Below are 12,048 nucleotides of genomic sequence, written 5' to 3'. Positions count from 1 at the left end.
AAACAATAGAACAGATGTGAGGGAGCATTAAAGGCAGATGAGTATTTTAAATAACATCTATAACCTGATTTATTAACTGTAGGTACAGGGTACTGTGTGTTTCAATTTCTCTCACACGAAATGTCTTTCAGGTTACGTAGACATTGGACTGATCCCAGAGGGAGCCTGGGACATCCGCATTGAGGAGGTGGCTGAAGCGGGGAATTTCTTGGCGCTGCGAGGTGACAGCCCCAACAAGTATTTTCTGAACGGCGGCTGGACCATCCAGTGGAACGGAGAGTACAAGGCAGCGGGGACAGTGTTCACCTACGAGAGGACAGGACACTTGGAGAACCTAACGTCTCCGGGGCCCACCATGGAACCGCTGTGGATACAGGTAGGATTAACAGCTTAACTTCATGTTGTGGGTGAATATATTGTCCTTTTGTGATGCCAGTCGTTACTGAAACCACCTGAAAGCAACAAAAAACGTCAGCAACTGTGTGTAGACGACTTCGTACTGCACAGTTTAAGAAAGAAGCAGAATTAGGAGCAGGAAGGGGTTGCAAGAGAATTAAATTTCTTTTTTTAAACAACTCTTTTTATTAGAGTTTTCAGAGTCAAACAAACAGCTGAAAATAGGAAAAAATATTCCTTGTGTAGATATAAAGAAAACATAAAAATAGATAACAAATATTCAGATGTGCAAAAAAAAAAGTTCTAATATTCAAGTGCAGAAAAAAAGGAGTACTGCACGTAAGTTTTGATATATTGCAACTTCAGTTCAAATATAGACAACATGAACAACGTTAATTAGAGAAAATAAGTTTAGTTTATTGGCCTTTCAGCATGATCACAGGTTCATAGAGAAACTTTTAAATCCACTAAAAGTTTAAAGTAGACCCAAAATGTTTTCTGACAATGTACTGTCTAATGTCAAAATTCTGCTGCCATTTAAGAGCCTGTGCATGTAGGGGACTGGTGATCTCCTGTATCTCTCAGTTCAGTACCTTGGGATGGTCAGTGGTCTTGTCTGATGACCTGTGAGCTCCTCCCTGTGGAGGGGGGCTTTTCTGACAAAATCACAACACAGCTGGAGCATGTCTCTCAGCCAGACTACACGATCCAAGAGCACAGAGAGCCTCTGAATACCCCGAGTACGTCTGGCCAAGTATGACTTTACAAGCTCTTTTCTGCATGCGTCCCGGCCTCCTAGCCTGATCTGCAGTCAAGAAACTGTGTCACACAGGGACTGTGTACTCCGGCACTGGATGCAGAGAGCCTGTGGTGATGGAAATCAATTCGATGTCACAGACAATGAACTTCTTTAGGCGATGCAGAGCAACGAGCTTCCTGCTCTGAATGGTGACCCCTAGGACTTTGACTGTGTCACAAGCTTCCAGTAAAAAGGAAGTAATGGAACTAGAACAGGAAAAAAAAAATGAAAAAGGGTGGGAAATGGATGCAGAATCAGTCAATTGTGCTTTTCGGACTAAAGTGGCATTTAAACTGGACGAGTTTGTGGGTTGGTTTAGGGCACTTCTATATTTAGGTAGTCTGTAAAGGGTTGCTAGATCAGGTAGAGTTTGTCTGCATGCACTTTCAGTGAGAATTTTTTTCTAAATGCAAGTGCTGCATGGCAGCTTTCATAATGGCAGAGTGAGTTGGACCCTGTGGCTGCATGCTAGAAGGCTTACAGATGTTGCCATTTTATACTGAAAGCTGGTTAGTACAAACTCGGATCCTCTGACTTCAAAGATGGCTGCCAGGAAATTGGAATCAACGGGTCTTTCCATGATGTCTGAAAGTGATTGAAAAATGATTTGCCAATATGTTGTTGTTCTTTGGTAGTGCCAGAACATCTGGCCCGGCAATGCTGGTGACTGCCAACAGCAGTCGCATGATGGATTTTTGTTTGGATACGTTTTGCAAAGTTTTTTCTTTGAGTGTAATCAGCGTAAAACTTTAAACTGCAAAAACCCATGTCTGGCACAGATGAATTTCCTAAACGTTTCAGTGTGGTTACCCACTAAAGCAGAAAAAAAAAGCAAGAAAACACTCTCGCTCTCTACCCCTGCATGTCACCAACATCCTTTCAAGAACTGCATGTTGTGTTGTTGTCCTTTTAAAGAGAAAACTGCTGTCTCAAATGAAGCCATCCCTTTTTTTTACCCCTTCTTTATGGTTCTTCACATGTGCTGGAAACACAAAAAGGAAACGTGCAAATAAGATTTGTGATTTAATTCTTGCAAAAATTTTGTCAAGAAAGGCTGTTTTCTTTAAATATTTCAGAATGTGTTATATTCTATATTTTATTGTCTGGTATGTTTCAGCTTCTCTTTCAGGAGACCAATCCAGGAGTGCGGTACGAGTACACAATCAGTCGAAACGTCTCAGAGGACAACGAGATCCCTGCGTCAGTTTTCTTCTGGAAATACGGTTCATGGACCGAGTGCAGTGTTACCTGTGGAACAGGTAAGAGAAACAACTTCAGACTGCGCAGTAGACGGGTTGGTATTATTGTAAGGTTGAAGGAGAGATGCTGGATAGTTTCATCAACATCAACACACTGAAGATGCTGTTTGCTCTTCTGGTGAAAAGTGTTTAATGTTGCAGTGAAAGTACACATCAGAGAACTGGTGAGGATGACGTGCATTATTGTACTGTTACACTTTCTTCAACTAAAAAGGTAGGACCTTGAACTGTTGTATTCTAAATCCATACGATAACGCTCAACAGACTGCTCAGAGAAGCATTTTGAAGTAGCATTTATCTTTTTTCATTACATTTCAACAGTAATAGAAAGAAAAACTACTTTGCAGGTTGTATTGAAGAGGTTACAAAGAGAAGAAATGGATTCTACCTGAACCTGAAAAAAACTTGGTGACATTTCTTGCTTCTTTTTGTGTGACAAGCTTTATATAAAGTTTTTTGCACAAACCTGCACATATGCAGTTCTTTTATATGTGAGAATAATGTGTAAAGAAAAGAGATGCTCCTTCCTACATGTCTATTTTTCCCCTCCCATACATTCACTGAAGCCTCTTGACTTCTTCTGTCATCTACCAAATCTTTTTCAAAGAGGGAAAAGGAAAAATAATTTGTAATAGCAGTTTTTCAGTTAATCTAAACTTAACTTGGAGTCTACTTTGACTGTGTGCTGAGGATGCAGGGACTGTAGCAGCGACCCTCGTTCCCTTGGTTTTCTTGTAGATGATTGTAGGGAGTTGTGTAAGGTTAGAGGGCGACCATGGGGACGACAGCGGACATATGAGACAAGGACACACACTCTGGTGTCTCTGCCAGGCTTTTTTCAAAAAGATCCATTTTCAGTAACATAAAGCTCTGTTTGTGTGTTGACCGAGCCAAAGTATCTTGGGGTCTTGTTCACAAGTGACTGTAAGACGTGTGTGAGAATGATGGGCTCCTCTGCGCCTCCTTTTGGAGGTTTTCTGGGAGGGGACCCTGGGGTAAAGCCAGAACTCACTGGAGGGATTGCATACTTTATCTAGGGATCTGGGATCTTTAATCTTAAGCTTCAGCCCGTCCTTTGTAGCACATGCAAAAGACTTGGCCAGGTCGTCGTCGTAAATTAACCGGTTCTCAATCGACTTATCTGGTTAAATAAAGGTAAAATAAATAAAAAAACCAAAAAAAATGTTCATTTTAAGTCCAGTGGTTAGATGTTTCTTACCACTTCTCTTTTTATTTATTTATCTTTTTGCGCAGGTGTTTTCTTTTTTTTCTATCAAAAGAACCAGATATTTTTGATGCAGTTGCTCAAACACTGTGTGTAATATCTTTAAAATGTGTGCTTTATTGTATTTTGCTGTACTCAGTCTACCTTCATTACTTAGATCTCTTACTTTCATACAAGCCGTTCTAGGGATGGGCTTTGCAAATTAGCATTAGCTAAAAACACTATGATACTTATATTAGATAACAGTTTTCAGTTTTTTTAATGTTTACTGTGCCTGTCCCTATCAAATAAACCATAAATAAGTGCATGCAAAGAGTAGAAAGAAGGATGCTTCAATAATTAAACATTAAAGTAACTTCACAAGTCGACACAAGCTATATTTCATTTTCAGCGTCTACAGATAATGTATTGAGTCATTCATCAAGTCGACGCTCCTTCAGGACTCCTTCAGTGTTGTGTTTTGTTCTCTCTGATTTCGATTACGTTATGGTCTGTTTTGACCTGTGTGATGGACCTTGAAGATCAATTAGTGGCTGCACAGTGTGCTTGAAAGCAAAACTGTGAACCTGCTTTCTTGTACTGTTGGATAAATATAGGATGTGAAAGCGTGTCTCATGTCTGAACAGTAAACCACTGAACCTTGCATTACATGAAAAAAAGAAAAGAATTCAAAATGTGCTTTTCAAAGAGGTTTTCAAAGACAACAGACCGGCTTGACGGTTGAAACAGGTGTTGAATGTGACCATGTCAACTTAATATCCAACTTCACACTCAGGGCTGGAGGCTTTCATTTTTACTTTGTAGATTTATTTGCTTGATTGAAACCCTATTAAAGCCCACGTCAAGACAAAAAAACATCATCTACAATGTACTTTTAAAAGATGTCATGACTGATACACTTCAAATTACTCCAAAAGTGGCAAACTACTAAAATGTAATCTGTGATGTGTTTCTCATTGGTGAAGTATTTTTTAAAAACAAGATAGTATAAATATGTGGTCACTCTGCAGAGATGAGGGGACACATCCTACAGTTTAGTGCTAAATAGGAAATTACTGTAATTAAGAGTCGTTATTTCACCATCATTATACTGTTTAGTTTTATATAATAGCCTCTTTTCTCTGTTCTCTGCCGAGTTGACCCTCCGCTAAGCCCTCGTATCCTTAATTACTGTTGCTACATCTGTTAAGCTTTTTATTTCCCCACTGCACATTTGCAGTTTACAGTGATAACAGACAAAATCTTTCACTAGCAGATTTTATAAGTGCAGCTACCTATTGTAAACTAATGCTAACGCTTAAACTCCTTGAGTCAGTCTGTCTCCCACCAATTTTTAATTAATTAAAAAAAATCTCTTTATTCATTTATTTATGTTCATTATCATCTGACATGGGCAGTTTGTGCATTTTTTTTTTTTAAAACCAATTTACCCAGCTACCCACTTCCCACGTTCTCCCACACGCCCCTCCAGTATCCCATCCGGTCACACCTCCCCCACAAGCGCTCCCGCCCGTCAGATCTTACACCCAAGAGAGTTTATTAAGAAAAGCACAGGAACATGAGCAGAGGTCATGCAATGATATGGTCAAATCAGCAATAAAATAAAAATAAATAAATAGAATAGAGGAAACACACAGATACACAAAACAACAACAATATAACCAATATCATATTGCAGTGTCATCAGGCAGGACAGACAGTGTCAGTCAAAGGTTTTTAGTGAATCTCTCAGGGAAAATCTGATTCACTCAAGTTGCAGTGCAAGACCTTCGCAGTCCATCTACTATGGCTGGGAGGGGAGACGTGCTTCCATTTGCATCTGGCGAACAGCGCGGTGAAGGCAGTAACATCCTCTGCATGGCAATGGGAAAGTTGTCCTTCCCCGGAATTCCAAACAGAGATGTGTCGGGGTCAGGATCTAGGAGAATATAAAAATACGTTTTGATAAGTCTACTGTGTTTTAAAATCTCTCACAGTAACACAGACAAACTAACAGATCGAGTCAGCGGTAGACCAGCAGCTCCGGTGTTCTCTGAGGTAAAATTACAGATTTTTGGTGGGTTTGGATTCTACATATGGCATGTACTTAAAATTATATTGTTTTTTTTATTTTAGGTGTACCTTTTTTAAGTACCTCCACCTCCACAGCAGTACATTGTGTAGTTTCTGTGCTGGTACTCTGATATACTGACTAACTCTGACTCCCCACTTCAGATAATCTGAACTATCCCTTTAAATATACCTTCATACACATAAGATGAGACAAGATCAACTTTATTGGTCCCATACCGGGGAAATTCAAACGTTACAGCAGCTCAAAATGTAGAAAAGGAGTGATACATAGAATATAGATAAAATAAAGTAGAATTAACAAACTAACCAGAGACACATCAGTGCTACATTATGTGCCTGACAGCTGTTGGAATGAAAGAATGTATATTTTAACCTCATCTGTGGCTTTATTTTCCACCTTTAATGTCATTGGAAGAAAAGGCTTGGACCTCTTTCAGTCGTGGGTCAAGCTGCAACTTGACATGCTACAAAAATGTACCTGAAAGTAAACAGTATCTAGATGTTTTTTGTAGAAAATCTGTTTTCTATTACTCCACTTTTCCATGTATTAATACAGCAAACCAAGACTTGTTTGTGTGCGTTTGTTTCTATATTCATAATGCTTCAGATCAAAATCTCAACCCCAGTGTGTGACCACAGAATATTACCTGTTCAAATGGCTGTTGAATTGAGCCACAGAGGCCATGTAATCTACATGGCTCAGAGTGTTTTCATGCATTTTGTCTCCCTCGATTCTTTTTTTTTTTTTTTTTTTTTCCCATCTCCATCTGGCTTTCAATCTACCGTTGCCGGCTTGTCCTTTGAGAGCTGTCTTTGAAGGTGTAAATTAGCTATCAGACATGCATTGTGGACCTCGGCAGGTCCTGAGCAGAGGCCACAGAGAGGTGAGAGGTGTCTGCTGCTCTGTCGGGGTGGAAATCCCCTCAGGAGGGTGAGAGTAATGATGGAGGGAGGTATCACAGGAGGAGATAAATCTATCACAGCCTTAGGAGACAAGTCCTGTTACGTACTGCTTTGTGTAATGCTGTCTTAAACCTGGATGTCTGACGCTTCTTAATGTGGTGGAAAAGAGATGTGTTTCTAAAGTATACAACAGGGATGTCTCGAAATTGTCCCACATATAAAATTATTACTGGAACCAGACTACATTGTCTATAAGAGCTGCAAAAATATATTATTCTGGAAGGAAATATATAAAGAAATCAACATGAGATATAATTTGTTGATCCTTAGGATGAAATTGAGTTACATCACAGTTACTCCAACCAAGCTTAGAAATATCTAAGCATAAAAAATTAAAACCAAAATAGAGCAATAAAAATAAGTAAGGAAAGTAGTAAGGAAGTAAGGAAAGATATGCGTAACACTACAGCAAACATATAATATTAACAAATATGTACAAGTATATTACAGATCAACAAGTGTCTCTTATGAATAAAGCTGAAAATGGGTCTAGAAATAAAATGTGGGAAAATAATCAAATAGAAGAGGTCAGGTAACTGATGATGAAGCACCTGCTGCAGTGCCACCACACCTGCCAGATGCACATGGTGGAGATCTGTGAAGTTCCACTTAACGTCCAACATTACCATGATCCCCACACACTTTGTCCTGAGCTGAAAAAAAGATTTCAAAGTGAAGCAGTTGTTGATCACTTGCAGCCAGTAAAGAAGAGCGTGAAGTCAGCTGTCAATGGTCACATAAAACAGAGCAGTCAAAAAATATCATTACTGCGTCCACCAATTAGTCAAGTTACAGTTTGTATCCATGTGTGTTCAGACTCATGTGATGTATGCAGTGAATATTTTTAACAAATTTAATATAGAACTCACCACTATATTAACCTGCAACTTTAAAGGAATTTAATAAGTTATTAAATGTATTTTTCCAAGAGAACTTTTATGTTGAGTGTGAAGAAATTTCCTCAAGGTGTTCCTGAGATATCACATTCACAAGAACAGAATGAAAGTCATGGAGTCATAAATTGTCAAAAAATTGTGAATCACAGACGTCCTTCAACATGCAGTCATGAATGTGCAAGCTGACAAGCTGCAGGTCAGTGATTAGGCGCGCACTCACTCATGCAGGGATAATAAGATTAATAATTGAAGTGTACAGTATAAATGCAGTGTTGATGTAGTGTTGATTCCAGTGTATATATCATGTGTATATACTATATTGTTGCACAAGCATATATTGCACAGTGCAGGTGTTGCACAAATTATTGTATTACACAGTAGAGGATATAAATGTTAAATAATTTATAACTAGCTGTTGAGAGGGTTGAAATGATCTCAGGGCCACTCTATTGACTGAGAGAGTTTGAGGTACTCAGGAAGGGATCAAACGGATGAAAGGCCACAGGCGGGAATGACTTCCTGTGTCGCTCTGCGGTGCATGTCGAAGGAATTAGTCTTGCATTAAATGTACTCCTGTAATGGACCAGCATGTCATGAGTGGGTGGTAAAGACATTGTCCAAGATGACACATAACTTGACACCGTCCTTTTCTCTCACACTGGCGTTAAAGGGTCCAGCTCCGCCCCCACAACATCACTGGCTTTATGGATCAGTTGTGCTGGCAGCCGCTACCTTCAGCCTGCTGCGGCAGCACACATAGAGGATGGCGTTGGCTGCCACAGACTCACAAAGCATCCTGAGAAGATAGAGACGACTCTGGCCCTTCTTGTAAAGGGGAAACTGTTCCCCGGTCCACTTTTGTGCCTCCTTGCAAGATTACTAGTTTCTTTGGAGGCACACAAAGAAACAATGCACTTTCTTTTAATGTTTGCTAGTAAAGTCATATTGACAAAGTGAGTTGGAGACGGTCCGAATCTTCTAGGACTTAAGTGCAGGTCAGCATGAAGATCATTGACTGGGCTGAGGGACTGTTTTGTTTATGTACAGCTTCCTTTGTTTAATACTTCTGTGCTCTGCTGATTAGATTATCTGTGTGTGGTTTCCTCAACCTATTATGCAAATGCTCTGTTTATCGTACGGAGTTGTTGTCACCAGCCGCAACAGTGTGACTGATATTGTTTTCACCCTGTAAGTCTGAGTGTGTGTCATCTAGGGCTGAACCTGAGACCTGAGGGATGTCGTGAGTCTAGTGAAACCTCTCTAAATCAAAGCTAAATAATAGTTATGGTTTAAAAATGTGTATTTTAATTAGCAGTTAGAGAACTTTAAAAAATAAAATGCCTGCTTACAATGAAAATGCTGTGAAATGAAAGAAATGCAACATTTTGTTTACTCTGTAAGACATCAGCTCCTTTAGATTTTCCATCTTAGATTTTTCACGTCTACATTTTAAAAAAATACTTATTCACTAAAAAGTTGGCCTGTTACGAGGTTTAATAGCAAATAGTTTGATCTTTTCAATACTAATTGTTCGTTTGTAGAAAGAATTGATTAAAAACATCCAGCTGGGTTCATATTTAAGTGTTTCGGTGGTGTCTTTTGTTTAGTCCTGGTTATGTAACATATAAATGCTTTGTTTTGTATTCAGTTATGTTCTTGTTGTTTGGCTCTTTGCTTTGCAACCACCTACTGATGACCCGCTGGTGACCTGTAGGTACAAGGCTGTTATTTTGACTATTACTGAGATGCAGCTGGGGGCCATTTATGTGTTTGTGTTCGTGTGTGTGTGTGCGTGCTCATTCACGAACGTTCTTCTCTCTCCTGTCGTCGGTGTTCCAGGTGTTCAGAGGCAGATTGTTCACTGCGTAGAAAAGATGACGGGGATAGTGGAGGAGCACTTCTGTGACCCTGTAACTCGACCTGACGATAACCAAACCAGCTGTAACAAGGATCCGTGTCCAGCCATGTGAGTTTACCTCCCGGACATCATTTACAAAATGACACCAGCCACATTCACAGACACACGCTCGCAGATAAAAGATGCTCGTTGTTTAAACCTGGCAGGAGCAGACACTTATCCTTGTTTTTTAGTGTGCATGAAAGCAAATTATCCAAGCTGGCAAACCCAAAGTCTCATAACTGCTGAAGTGTTTTTGTACAGCAGAAAAAATACCATTTAAATTATGATTTCATACTTAAAACAGTATAATGTAAAAATAAACTATATTTCCAGTAATTGTAACATCCATAAAAATTGAGAAAGTTTCCATCTTATGGCCATTTCAATAAGAAAGATAACATACTTTGCTGTTTCTTTGAACTTACATATGTAAATGCAGTTCACCTGGACAGTTTAGGAACTCACCTGCCTGCAAAACCACCTTGATCACCCCAAACGTCATATATATTATTTAATCTGTACATGCAAGACCAGGTCCCATTCAACTGTTAGCATATCCTAAGACAACCTACAACTACCAAAATGCAAAAGTTTAATTTTCAATAAGTGTATGTAAAAATTAAAAGAAAAATTCTACACCAACACCTGAAACTACATAAAGAGGCTTTGAGTAATCTATAATGTTTGTCGGCCGCTGTCAGCAAAGGAAACTGCAGCAGTATTAAAAGGTTAAGGAATATGGAATCAGAGAATTGCCGTGCTTGCACTTCAGATTTTTTGAAGTGGGGTTGTATGAGGTATTTGTCCAATGTACTGCTCTGGACAGGTTCAGCAGTATAACTTACGCAAAATTTAGAATATTTTCACTGCTTTACGTTGCTGTCAGACAGCCTTTTTACATCAGGAAGGCGCCATTATCTGAGCCAAATATCATCCTCTCCAAACCAACCAAACTCCATTAGCAAAATCTGTCATTTTACCTCGCAGAAAACATGAGCTGATGGTCTACTGCTGCCTCGGTCAGTTAGTTTGTGTGACTGCAGTGAATCTGAGCTATGCTTTTAAAACACAAGAGTCGCACAATAACAAGCTAACCGATCGTAGCAGCAGCAGCTCCCCTGTTCTGCCAGGTGAAATTGTTGATTTCACCAGTGGAGTCTGCCTGAGAGAGAGAGAAAGTGATATTTGTCTTGTTTCACGGTGGTTTCTCGTTTCAAATATTCTTATTACGAAGCCTGATTGTAAAGGTTACAGAACAAGGCTTTCCCATGCTTCATTTCCATATATAGCAAACTAACATAATACAAAAACACATGTGAAACCTACTCCTTACATCTAAAATAAATATAAAAATACTAAATGATTGGGAGAAATAAAAAAGACCTCAGAACCATGACTGGTTCCAAGCTCTCCTGTCTACTGAAATCCCCGTCCCAAACCCTGACAGTGTTGAAAATTTGATTCTATCTGCAAGATGCTGCCAAATTTTCTCAAAATCATTCAGCTTCTCCTTAATGATAAATCGTGTTCTCTCAAGGTGAAGTGTGTTCATCAGTTCTGTGACCCATAATTTTAATGTTGGAACATCTTTTCTTTTTACAGAATAATAGGATTACTGTCTTTGCAGTAATAAGGCTACAAGCCAAGAGACGTTGTTGTGACTGTTTAAGTTTCTTCATATGGATATCGCCAGAATTATCAAAAGTATGTCTGGGTCTGTCTGGGCATTGAGCACTTAAGACAAAAAAGAGAAGATATCAACCCAGTACGGTTGTATTTTGGAGCCGAGAACAAAGCTTTGAAGTAAATGACCTTCCTCGGAATTGCATTTTTCACATATGGAAATATTTTATGTATCTTTTTCACTGTGATTTCTCGCTGGATAAGGCTGTCTGATCGCAAAGTAAAGCAGTGAAACTTTTCTAATATATTGTACACTTCAACTGATATAAATTTTTTTAGGTGGACCGTTTGTAGATGGTTAAAAAACCTTTTGTTGCTGAGCCTGTGAACATCAGTTCATTGCTTATCTTCTTTGCTGGTGCCACTCTTTGTTTCTCCAAACTGGAGACCAGTTACCTATTGGTAAGTACCTCATACATCCCCACCTCACATCATCCAAACTATCCCTTTAAATGAAGAGGACCGATCTTATCTGTAACAAAAAGACACCATGCGATGTCTGCCTGTGTTAGACCTCAAACCGAGTACAGCGTGATGCGCTGATCAATAATGGCTACTTCTTGATCTGACATTTTCGTCTTAAATCAGTTGCTAAATTTGTCAAGACCCCATCTGTGCATGCTGGCATGGCGTCCCTGATCGCTGATAAGCATTTGAAATAATGAGAGGAAGCAACCTTTTGTTTTCTTGTCATAAATGGTTGCTTATCTCAAGATAAGAAAGCTTATTTTCTTTATATGATTTAGAGATTTTCTCCACAGTGACAGTGAGTGCAATGATAATATGTTCAGCGAGATTATATTTGATTAACTTACTGTAGTCTCTCTGAAGTGCACAGTGCTCAGAGGACTAGA

General features: G+C 39.2%; 1 protein-coding gene across 1 annotated transcript in view; it reads left to right on the top strand.

The window, feature by feature from the left end:
- adamts7 (a disintegrin-like and metallopeptidase (reprolysin type) with thrombospondin type 1 motif, 7) overlaps window positions 1–12,048 on the top strand; it is a 141,218-nt gene that overhangs the window by 82,902 nt on the left and 46,268 nt on the right. Inside the window, exons 15-17 of the mRNA XM_084742036.1 lie at window positions 132–376; window positions 2,313–2,454; window positions 9,451–9,577. Coding sequence (XP_084598162.1) covers window positions 132–376; window positions 2,313–2,454; window positions 9,451–9,577 — 514 coding nt within the window. The remainder of the gene's footprint in view (window positions 1–131; window positions 377–2,312; window positions 2,455–9,450; window positions 9,578–12,048) is intronic.

This window comes from Lutjanus erythropterus, chromosome 1 (genome assembly GCF_056507025.1).
Source record: "Lutjanus erythropterus isolate fLutEry1 chromosome 1, fLutEry1.hap2, whole genome shotgun sequence".
Classification (NCBI taxonomy): domain Eukaryota; kingdom Metazoa; phylum Chordata; class Actinopteri; order Lutjaniformes; family Lutjanidae; genus Lutjanus; species Lutjanus erythropterus.
Note: the sequence above shows the minus strand (reverse complement) of the source record. Positions and strands in the feature narration are given on the sequence as shown.